The following is a 12102-nucleotide window of genomic DNA, read 5'->3' on the forward strand; positions in this document are numbered from 1 at the left end:
GAAATGAAGCTTCAAGAAAAATTATTCAAGCACTGCCAAAAAATCTGCTAGATTTTCATTGTTACGTTGCAAGATTTTAAGGGAATGAGAAAGAGTTGTGAGGTTCAGGCTGTTTGGAAAAAAAACACAAAGAAGTGTGCTGAAGAAGGAAGATGCCATTGAAGCCATAAGAGAGGAGCAGGACTGGGCATAGGCTGGGTAGTTTCTGCTTTCTGAGGCAGATCCCTGCTGTGCATATGTGATAACACTGCCTTGCTCGCACCCTCTGTCTCAAAGGGAACAGAGCCCAGAAAAAAAAACGATCTATCAGCTGAGGGGAAGCACACATCCAGTGCTGTAAGACTATCGTGTTGTGTCTAAACTGATAAAACAGGCTTGCTTATTGAAGTTATCCATACAGAAAGCCTACGTGACTGCGAGGGTATAAAATATTGACTCAGCGCTCGATGGAGCTCCTTCTCAGCCAGCCTGAGATTCTCCATCATCGTCACACTGCGCTTTCCTTCTGAGTCGGTCGTATGTCTATTTACTTTCTTTCACTTGTAGCTTACTATAATGTTTTAATCAACTCTGTAGTCTATCTTTTTACCTTTCTGTGTGTTGGTTATTAGAATACTATCAAGGGTGAGCGGCATATGATCACTGCCTCCATTATATTAACAGGTAAAGTGGCTTGCTTGTGGCCACTGATTTATGCTGTTTATTATATTAATCACACGGTAAGTCCTAGTGTTTGTTTACACCACCTGGGCCCATACCCGGTGAAGCGGATTCCCCACTCTGAATAGCAGACGGGAAGTCTGTCGGGTCATGACAAGGGCAGAGATACATCTTTTCAGAACTGCCAGCTCATACCTTCAAGGTAGAATTCCAAAGAATTCCAACAATCACTTTTTTTTCCCCCCCTGAAAAATATGGAGAGAATTAATATTCAAAATAGATGCATAAAGTACATAAAATTCATTATTTGCTATACCTGGGCACTAGAGTGTAAAAAAATTAACAGTTGCCTTCTTTGTCAAGAAAGTGTCCAGAAACGGGAGTTTGGGAAGATTTACAGCAGCAGCTGAAGAAAAGATTTACTAATGGTGGATAAATTGTAACCTTTATCTGGAATATGCACAAGGTTTTAAGTATTTTGACTGCATCACTGTGACAATAGTGACAGCTTTCAAAATACAGGACCAGACCCCACACTGAGATGCATCACTTTTTCCCATTCAGTCGCATTCAGTTAACTTGCTTTCCCTCAAAACAATTTCTTATCCATTTGCTATATTCTTATAATTTTTTTTTTGCTTTCTTCAAAGTACTTTTCCTATTTAACCCATTTTACCTGTCCCTGAATCATTCTCAGTTCTTTTTACATCATGTTTCCTCTTCTTTAAGTACCCATCTTTCCTTTTACTAAGGCCCCCTTCTTTTTAATATCACTTTCCTAGCAAGAGGTGGAGAGCAAACCTTTCTCAAGCTCCACTTTAAGATAGTAAGAGTGGTGCTTTGCAAGCTATTTCTAAACATATCTAAGACAACTGAAGAGAAAGAAAAGGGAGAGTTGAGCATAAAAAGACATGGAATTTTATCATGCTCTAATTCTATTATAAGAACTACACAGGAATGTACAGTGAAGGTGAAACGGTGACTTATGCCTTCATTCAAATAAGATTTGTTTGAAAGCAATCAGTACTCATGAAGCCTCGTCTGGGATTTTAAAAAATGGAAAGTAATATGTACAGGTGTTCAAATAGCTGGTTAAAACATGTGCACTTCACTCTTGTGGCTTCATCTTGTAAATGCAACTTCAACTAAATCCGAACCAGAAAACTAATTCAGATTTTGCTACCAAAACACACCAGGGCAGACCACTCTTCCTATTTGAGAGCAGACACAGTTATCCAATGCAAGGGTTTTGGGGAAACACTTGGATTTTTCAAGTCTTCACCAACCTTCAAAATTTTAAAGGTTCACTATCACTAGGCAGCTGAAGCTTAGCCTGTTCAAATCCTAAGTCTGACCTCTTTATATTTTCTTAACTGCCACCAGATGATGGTTCCTTCTCCTTTCTAGATGCACATTGGCATACCTGATACTCTTCTCACCTGGTACCACAAAGACTGAGTTTGACCACGAAAAATTTCATCCAAAACAATTAGAAGTTTAGATAAGCTATAAAGAAAATAATACCTCACAGTAGGCAGTGACAGGTACGCTTTACTCTGGGCAGCACTACTGACTTTGCTTGTAATTAATAAATCTACCAAACATATTGTTCCAGCTAAACATACCCTTCCAGTCATGCTGACGTAAACAAAATAATCCTCTTATCAATTAGAAGTTAGTCCACATGTTGTCACCATCTCTCCACACTGCCTAGAAGTGCCTAAGCATCATTTTTCTCCCAGCTTTGCCAGCTCCAAATTTTGGGCCCTGCCATTCCAGTCTGTAGAAAACTGAACTTGAATTCACCATCCTTCACATTGCAAAGAGCACAAAACCAAGAACTGATCCAGAATCCCACAGGGTAATGGGAGAAAACCAGGTGAGTGTCTCCTGGCAGTGCTACTCAGAACACCCTTTCTCACCATGACATCTCTTTCTACTGTCAGCAGCTTCCAGTTTGTAGCCACACAACTATGCAGCCTCCCATCCACTGCATCTGCCCTGGAGCTGTACTTGGCAGGCACCTTGCAGCCCCCCTCCCCACACATCCAAGACAGAAAGTCAAACTGAAAGAACACCACATGGTCACTATTTCAAATTTCTCTATACTAAGTTTTAAAACCGGTTCATAGGGATCCAGACACAGTGGAACTAGAAACATAAAGTATAATTGATGTACACAATTACACATTATGTACATGGGGAAGGGGGAAAACCAACCCCAAAACCCCAGAATTTTTCAAAGCCAGCAACAGAATTCAGACAGGTGCTTCCCAGCTCAGCTTTTTTAGCAATTATGGATCTACCACTGGATTCAAAAATCTAAAGCAAAAGGACAAAAAAGCTGAGAACCATTTCTAAAATAGGGAAGAAGAAGAAGAGATGCTTTTACAGAAATCTGAACATGGCCAACAGGATTGTGGTGGTAGAAATCTCTTACATGGGGGATGTACGAGATAAACCACTGTTTAGTCATCATACACCAAAAATAGTATCTCTGGTTCAAGGTTATATGAAAACTATTGCCTACACCTTTGAAAGTAAGTACCATTTGTAGAGGTTTCTGCTTTGTCACACTGCAGGGCTACCTTAAGGGTGAGTGCTTCGGTCTGTCTCAGAATCAATTGCCATGAAGGTTCTCTTAGCTGGAACTTCAGGCACCCAAAATAATGTCTTTACTTTTGGAAACTTGGATCTAGGTTTATTAAGAGTGCAGGATGTCACAGACAAAAAAACAAAGGCAAGAACATATAATAATGGAGAAAGAGAAAGAAACAGAAGGGAGGAGCAAACTAGAAAAAGCAAAAGGACTTCTGTAATTTCGGCATGTTGGCACAATTCATTAGGTTTAAAGGAACCACTAGGAGTTGTGTGGTGACGGTGACAGTGCATCATCAAGCAGAAAAATGCAGAGGGCTCTTACTGCAGCATATGGGTCTGGCTGGCGTCCTTTTGTTTGTCAGGTACCTCGTAGTGAGGGGAAATCTTGCCAAGGCCGCTGTCGCTCAGCATCCTCTTCCGAACCGCAGGGTTCCACCGATCTGATATTCTATGGAGGGAAAAAGGAAGAGAAAGGCATTCACCCCTCAGAAATTTTCTCACATACTCCACTTTGAAGTTTTCTTATGCTTACTGGTTCCCAGCACTTTTCAGTCCATAGCAAGCTAAAATAGTTTAATTCGCTATGAGACTAAGACTGTTCCTAAAGATGAATAGGAGCATTTCTGGTCTGCCCAGAGGCTGAGAAGAAACAGAGACACCATCATTCTTAGGCACAAAGGGCTTCAGGGCCTTACACAGTGTCATCAGAGCCCTGACTGGGCAGAGAAGGGGTTTGTAACTCAATCGATGCAGATTTATGGTGGGACAGATACATCAGGGAGTGTGAGGAGGTTGAAAGATGCCAAAGTCCATTAGTTCTGCTGTGTGCTCCAGGACACCTAATGAAGTAAATGTTATTCAACTGTCCTGTCATTACCATGGCAGCATCTGATCCTGTCCCCAGCTCCTCACCTAAGATCTGCCCTCCCACATCTCCCAGTCCTTCAGAAAAAGGGACTAGGAAAGAGATGTCCCACTCTAATACGGCTGCTGAAAGCCAGATCCCAGCACCACTCACCCAGAGGCCTGCTCCACTACCAGATCAGGCATTCCTGGTGGTGTCCCCACCTGCTGTGACATTACCAGTTCTGGGTCCAGAATAAAAATCTCGTCCTGCGAAATTTCCGTCACAAAGTGCAAATGTTCCTGTTGGAGTGATACAAGGAACAAATAACAAACCTGCAGCATCACGGGTCTCTCAGAGCAGCCAGTTGGCTATGGGAAAGCTGGGTGCACATCAGGGTCTCTGAAGCACATTCATGGGACTCTGTGTTTTTATTTAAGTGCACACACATATACCCTCACTGAAACCAATGCCACTGAAGTCATCAATAAATATTTCATCAATTTCAAACACAATTCCCAACCAGCAAGCCTCACTCTCACAGCGATACTTAAAAGGCTGCTGCTCAGACTCCATGTCATTCAGCTGTAAAACTGGAGGTCTACCTAAAAAGCCAAGGACTGCATTTCAAAATGAGGACCAGCACCTATGGTCTGCCCTCCAACGATGGCTGACAGAAGTTTTCGTTGTCTGGGGGTACTCTCCAAGACCACCGCTGCTTGTACATTCTGGTTTCACATCTCCATTACCAAAGCTCTCTTTCTCAATCCCTCTTTTTTGTTACTGACAGTGAAGGCTCATTGTCCTTCAAAAAACACCATGTGAGTAGGTCTGTCTACGTAGGTGAATGAGCAGGAAACTTCCCACAGTTTGTGCGCTGGAGACATCACACAGTATTATCTTTTCCCCAGAGAAACACAGGGCAAAGGAGTAGGAGGGAAAAGCAACCAATTGTACACGGTCAAGTATTGCAGAAATGCAGAAAAAGCTAGAGTCACATTGCCCAGTTTAACCTCTAGCACAGGGGTCCTCAAACTATGGCCTGCGGACTGGGTACGGCCCCCCAGGGTCCTCAATCCGGCCCCCAGTATTTACAGAACCCCCGTGCCCCCCCCCCCCCGCCGCCCCCCCCCCCCCCCCCCCCCCCCCCGCTGGGGGTTGGGGGGGAAACCAAGCAGCTGCAGATGACTGCCTGCCACTGCATCCGCGCGCCGGCCCCCTGTGTAAAAAGTTTGAGGACCCCTGCTTTAGCAGCATCTTCTTCACCCTTGCTTTCCAGATGTTAAAGTACAAGCTCATCAAAGCATTTATATGACTGTGTGCAAAGAAGTCCCATGCAGACATTGAACCCAGGACCTCTGAACCAAAGCCACAGCTCCTCCTGCTCAAACTAGACCACCAGCTGCTTTTGCTAGGAAACAGTCATATGTTCATGTGATTTAGGAACAACTTGCACAGTTCTCAGGGGGACCAGAAACAAATGACCACTGTGTGAAATCAACAGTTTGCACTTAATGCTGAGCCACTAATTGGCCAGTTCCAGCTACAAACCAGAAGCACCAAAAGATCTGTAAAATTTTCAAAGGTCTTTTAGAAAATAGATTCAGATTGTCAAATCTATACCACAGGTTTGAATCCAACTGAGTTACACACTGGTTTAGGATTTCTTACGAATATTTGATTCATAATTCTCAATTTGTAACATCACCCTAATTTCCATAGCTGTTCCATGTCACACACACATAGGATCAAGATTTCTGATGACTAAAAGCATCAGTGAAAACAAACTCAAATAATCTGGTGCCACACAGATGCCCTTAGTAAGGCTTGATAAGGATGACAAATGTAGAAAATTCTGATCTGTAGATCAGATTGGTAGTAAACAGAAGGGCAGATTGTCAGTAGATATAGAACTTAAGTGAAATGACATGAATTACATCAACTAAAAATGGCCCAGAATTTTTTATCTACTTTTCATGAGACATCAGTAGCATTTTAGAATACACAGGAGGAATAGAAGATCATTCATTTTAAGCTGCATTTGACATAGCCTAAAAAAAAAAAAAATCCATAGAAATGGTAACTGAATAAAGCTTTACCTGAGATCTGTCAATGCGGTAAAAACGATCAGCAGAAGTTGCTGCAAGACAGAAACAACAGAGCCCCAGTGAAGAAAATGGCCTGAGCAGAACCACATGGACAAGATGGGCTGAGCTAACAGCACCACCACTTAAGGCAACCAATTTATCAGTGAAATCACACTGTTTTCACAAGAACATAATCTGATTCATTATGTCCGTATTCCTATCCCGTTAAATAGTGAATTTAAAGGTGAGGTTTAACAGAACAATATTCACCAAAACTATTAACTTGAAGTAAATATTTTAAAAATGTGTAAATTGGATTTCAGGCTTATAAGCCGAATTGATTAGATTAAAATGTGACAGAAAAAGCTGCATTGTTCTGATGAGAATATAGCAAGTACATAATGAAATTGATGGGTCTAATAGGATTAATTCAAATTTTGGATCTAAAGAACAATAGCGTGCTCAGGAACTCTTTGTAAATCAAATGCATGGCCACAGACATTCACCATGAATTACCAATATGCTCAAGGAAAATTTATGCTATTAATGAAAAACACATTAAAATAGAGGAGAGTCACTAAATAAAGTACCTATTAGGAATCTTGTCACTGCCAAATAATTTATATTACTAAACCTAAAAGTATTTTATTACCTACGACGTGTTTCATCAGATGTGGGGGTTTTGTTTCTGCTTTGCATTCAGTTTGGCTGGTGAAATTAGATTTGTTCATTCTGGAGTTTTGACGCAAGAGCACAGTGATGTAGCATTGTGGGTTTTGGCACTGCAAGGGTCTATCAAATCCCTAAAGACAAAACCTGAATGCATCTACCCACTCAGCTTTCTCCAAAACCCAAACAGATTCTCAGTATGTTTTTTATCAACTTCCCTCATGAGAGACAAGGAAAAGCAATTAGAACTTGCCAAGGAGAAATTGTTTTTTGTTTACAACAATAAAAATTTCAATCCCCTCATCCCGAAGCTTTTGCAAAAGCAGATGCCATCCATTTTAGCTGCTAATTTCCGTGCTCCGGAGCCTGATGTAAAGCACAGATAAGCCGTCTGCTTTGACAAAGCCTGGGTCAGTTCCCAGGGACTTACATGAAGTGCTTTTGAAGCGTAGTTTTACAGGGAAAGGGAGATACGTTTCCATCACCTAAACACCATAAGTACCTAAACACTATAGTACTTAAAGAGAAACCAGAGTGAAAAATGCAGCCTTTCCAGCAGCAGCACACTGCCACAAGCAGCTGTGCTCTGAGTCCCGGCAATACCATGCAGTAAGTGCTGCTCATCACAGCAGACACACTAACGAACCAAATCTGTAACCACACTTAGAAGAACGTGTCTCCTGGGGCAGAGGGGACAAAGCTACAGTAGACATTTTGATGCTAGATGAAAGGAGGCCTGATTCATTTTTCAGAGAGGAAAGGGGGGAACTCAGCTCCATTTTTTTATGTGCTGAGTGTAACAAGAAGGAACAGTTACCCCTCCACAGTAACACTTTCAGATGCACAGTCCTTTACATGCACACCAGAAGCCAGCTGCATGCTAGGCACAAGAGAAGGGAGATGCACTTACCATCTAGGAAGCACCATCTGGGAGACAGCCTCTGAACGGAAAGTACTCTGGGGAAAGAGCTTTCTTGGTCCTGAATAGGGCAGGGAAATTACATTAAAAACCAACCAAACAAACTTTTTTCTCTCTCTAAAAAGGACTGTTTTCTAGTATCTGCTTTTTTTTTTCATTTTGTTCTACTGACATCGCACAATGTGCAAAGCCTACAATAACCCAAACCCACTGGATTTGCTTCTCACTGACATCAGGGCTTGACTGTAATACAGAACAGAGTAAACTGATATAGTTAGCTTCAGCCACATCCTCAGCTATTCCCTTCCCTTCAGCTCAGCAACATGAAAAAGCTTTGCATAAAAAACAACTTTCTCAGCTGTCTACACTCCCACTTATTTGTGGAGACACAGGAACAGAGAGCAGTGAAAGAGGTCAAAGATACACATCAGTATCAAACAACAGCCATGAACTCTAATTACCATGTTTGTTTCTTGTGTGTCAGTCACCCTCCTTTATTCTAGCTCAATATTTTTACATTCTTTCCCTCTCCTGACCTGCCACTCAAAGCAAGTGCCCACTTTACCTGTCTCTGCTATCCCAAATGCACATCAGGGTAAAAAAAAAATTATCCTCTGCTTCCAGAATACAGAGAGTGCAGACCTGGGGACCACCACCAGCCAAGCACAGACATCCTACATCAACATGTCCCTGTTCTAGCTAAAAAGACCTGCTTCTTGAGAGCCAACGGACATTACTTCAGGAACCAAACCAAATGACTAGGGAGGAACAATGACTTTCTTCCTGACCTGTACTCACCAAGGAGTCAAACGGGCTTCCTGTTGCTTTTTCAGCTCTCACTGAGCTGGAGAGGCAAAAGGGATCTCAGAAAGCAGAGGGTGGCCACAGCTCTGCTCCATGCTGCCAGCGGATGGCCAGCCAACTTCCTAAAGCCACTGGGACACAATGTTTAAACACAAACAGATTTGCACAGGGCAAAACACAACAGCATGGATCTTGGCCACACACCCAAAATTTGTATAGAGCCAGATTCTACCGTTATTTACATCTTCAGAAGTAAAATCAGCACATCTATAAATGATGTAAATTCAGGCACATACTGGCTCAGGATTAAACTTTACTCCTCCTTCAGACAACAGACTACAGAGTGGTATACCAAATCACAAGGCAAGAAAGGAAAAAGAAGCAGCAATGGGGAGGAAAGGTACCTTTGAGAAAAGCGTTGCTGTGCATGGAAAGCATAGAAAGTGAATAATGTATATGTACATATATTATAACATGGGCATAGATTGGTGAAAACAGACCAGGGTACAGTATCTCACTGGGACTTCAAATATCACACAGGAGCCCAGCACCTCTCCTGAAAGCAGGATGCAGGACAAACAATTTTTGTATTGGGAATTGTACAGCTTTATCAGATCAGCCACTGTTTGAAGGTCCAACATCAGAAAGTAAAGGCTGGCTGCAAGAGTGAGTTCCAAACAGATTTCAACAATCACAGGTTTTCAGCTAGACGGGACAACAGGGCTATGAAAGCTTAGCCCCTAGCATAACGCAGAAATCCACAACTTTAGTCTGAGCTACAGCAGACCTTGAAGAAAGGCACCCAGCCTAACTGAGAGACTCCAAGTGACACAAAAGCCACCACTCCCTCAGGCACCTGGCACCATGCGCATGGTTTGAAGAAGGAAAGCGAGGCTGCTGTGTATACAAGAGGAAAAGTACAGAAACGCCAACACAAAACCGAAGTTTAGGGTGTATCAAACACATCCAACACATCTGAAACATTTATGCAGATTCTCAGAAGTTCACTTTCCTATATATTTTCCTCTGCTTTTACTGCCCAGTGTTTACATCGTTATGAAAACCTAGAATTAATAGATATTTCTCAGCAATTTATCTTACTGTTTTGCACATCTGACATTTTCTAAAATACTTCTTATCCGAGTAGCCATGTGTGAGAAGAGTTATGAAAAAAATAAAAGAATATATTGACAGAAAAATGGGAGTTTCATCAGCTCAATTCCCCAGGCTGCCCAGACTCATGTCAGTAAAACCATGGGGAAGAAGCAGTTTGCTTTCTTCATCCTGGGGAGAATCTCAAAGGAACGCTGAAGGAAGATGTCATTTCTGGGTAAAACAGATCAAACAATTTTCAGATTAATTACAGAGCAAATAATGCCTTCATAACGTTAAGAGGCAGACAATGCTCTTTGATTTACTTAAAGGTACCTGACACTTTTTCAGCCACCTGAGAAAAAGTGAGGTCATGCTGATGTTGTTCAGATACACACAAGCAGCTTTCCCAGCATCCCGGTCAGCAGGGTGCCTGCACGCACTATGTGCTGTTTTCAAGCAGCTCTGATGATGACTATTTGAGAGACACTCATTTCTCAGCCATTTGAACGCATATCAGTGCCTGGCATGCTGCTGCTGCAAAATGTTATTAATTTCATTTGGTATCATGACAGCTTTTGCAAGATTCATCTTATTAGCTTTTGCCTCTGAAATTGCCTGGAACCATCTATTACTGCCTTTCCCTTCTGGTTATCCAGGACAGAAAAGCAAAGATGGCTCCAGACAACTCATCTGTTTTCTCCTCAGTACCCTAAAGTCTGGCTACAGTCCTAGCAACAGATCTTGTCTGAAATGTCACTACAGCATCTTACAGACGTTGCTTGACTGAAAAAAACGCATACACCTATGTCTTCTGATGCATGTTACACACCTGCATCTATAGCCACCCTGACAAAAATAAAACAGCCTCAATTGTCTCCCACATTTAGGGATTTCACTTGATCTCATAAACCTTGCTCTCATGTACAGGTTTTTGTCTCCAACCTCTGTGCATTATCAGACAGATGAAGTGTACATTGTGTACATAACAACAGTGTAACATTCCATAAAGTGAACTATTTCTGCACACAGGGACTAAATAACATATCTCAGTGGTTTACACATCGGCTTTACAATACACCTATGTCTTTCTCTAATATGGGCTTATGGAGTTATGGGATGCTTAGATTTCCTTGTGGTGCAACTGAGGTATATGTGGGAGAGCCAAGGATTTTCTGAAATCCATTAGGTTTCCTAATATCTATACATCCACATGCAAAAAGCTTTATGTATCTTAATATTTAACCCGCTATTTGATGACAGGTAAGGACTGGGACACAAAGGGAAAAAGGAAGAAAGCATCCAAAGATAACAGCGCATACTAAAAAGGTAGATGATACAAAGAGGAAAAATGAGTAAAAAATCATAGTCCTAGCAGAGTACATAATGCTGGGAAAAAAAACATAGGGGTAATGCTGGTAAATGTAAATTCAAGTCACAAATTTTGTATTGTGGTATGCTCCTTCCAAGACTTCATTACAGTTCAACTGTAGAACTTGCTTGGGAAGTCTCGGGCCCATGAGAAAGATGCTTTATGAGCAATAAACTTATTAGAGAAACAAAACAGAATGAAAAACAACTCTAGCAACAATTTTCCCATTTGCACCTGGGCTTGCTGATGTTTCTTGCTGACTCCCCACTTTTTGAGCTGCAGAGGAATCGTGCAACAGAACTGCATTTATGAGACTTAAAAGTACCCATGACACCTTATTAGCAAGGTAAAAAGACAGTTCCATCAACTCGAGCACCTTATTCATGCCCTTTATCCCCTGCTCTTTCCCCTTTCCGTAATATGTAAAGGATACCAGCAAAAATGGAACAAACCTCATTTTAACCTAACAAGACAGTTTGTAGAAATGCCCCACTGAGAATAAACCAATGTTTGAAGAATCCAGGATAAACAAGCACTGAATACACAACACAGTGGGGGTGCATTCAAGATGTAGCATCATAAAAAATAGATAGCATATTAGGGATTTCACAGTGATGTGCACTAGAGAAGACATTTCGGCAGTTAATTTATATACTGCTATAACTGCAGAGGTTAAGAGCCAAGTATGGGGCTGATTTTCTGACATTTTATACCTTCTTTTGGCCCTCCCCATACACACAGATTTAATTCTTCATTTTACCTCAGGCAGTTTCCTATGCATGGAGCAGTCAGCAGCCACTTAGGTTAATTTATAATGAGTGGAACAGAATAATACATGCTGGTTTATTAGCCAATTCATTAGACACTAACACTGCTCTAAAACTCAGTTTCAGGGCAATGATTGATACAAATTTCAAAAATATGAGGTTAATATTGGACAGGGAAATGCAGAAACAAACCATGAACTGGTATGAGAAGGCAACTCCAAGAACACATGCCAAATTGCACTTTCTCATAATGTCTTCCTGCAATCAGCGCATTTACAGGCGTTCTT

At 41.6% G+C, this 12102-nt stretch overlaps 1 protein-coding gene across 13 annotated transcripts in view; it reads right to left on the bottom strand.

Moving 5' to 3' along the window:
* DGKI (diacylglycerol kinase iota) overlaps nucleotides 1-12102 on the bottom strand; it is a 252712-nt gene that overhangs the window by 62938 nt on the left and 177672 nt on the right. For all 13 annotated transcript variants that reach the window (XM_080390859.1, XM_080390858.1, XM_080390857.1 and 10 more), the window contains 4 exons: nucleotides 7772-7841; nucleotides 6205-6245; nucleotides 4280-4407; nucleotides 3584-3709 (listed from right to left, as the gene is read on the bottom strand). In XM_080390859.1, the coding sequence (XP_080246985.1) occupies nucleotides 3584-3709; nucleotides 4280-4407; nucleotides 6205-6245; nucleotides 7772-7841 (365 nt within the window). The remainder of the gene's footprint in view (nucleotides 1-3583; nucleotides 3710-4279; nucleotides 4408-6204; nucleotides 6246-7771; nucleotides 7842-12102) is intronic.

This window comes from Falco punctatus, assembly GCF_963210335.1.
Source record: "Falco punctatus genome assembly, chromosome: 6".
Taxonomy (NCBI): domain Eukaryota; kingdom Metazoa; phylum Chordata; class Aves; order Falconiformes; family Falconidae; genus Falco; species Falco punctatus.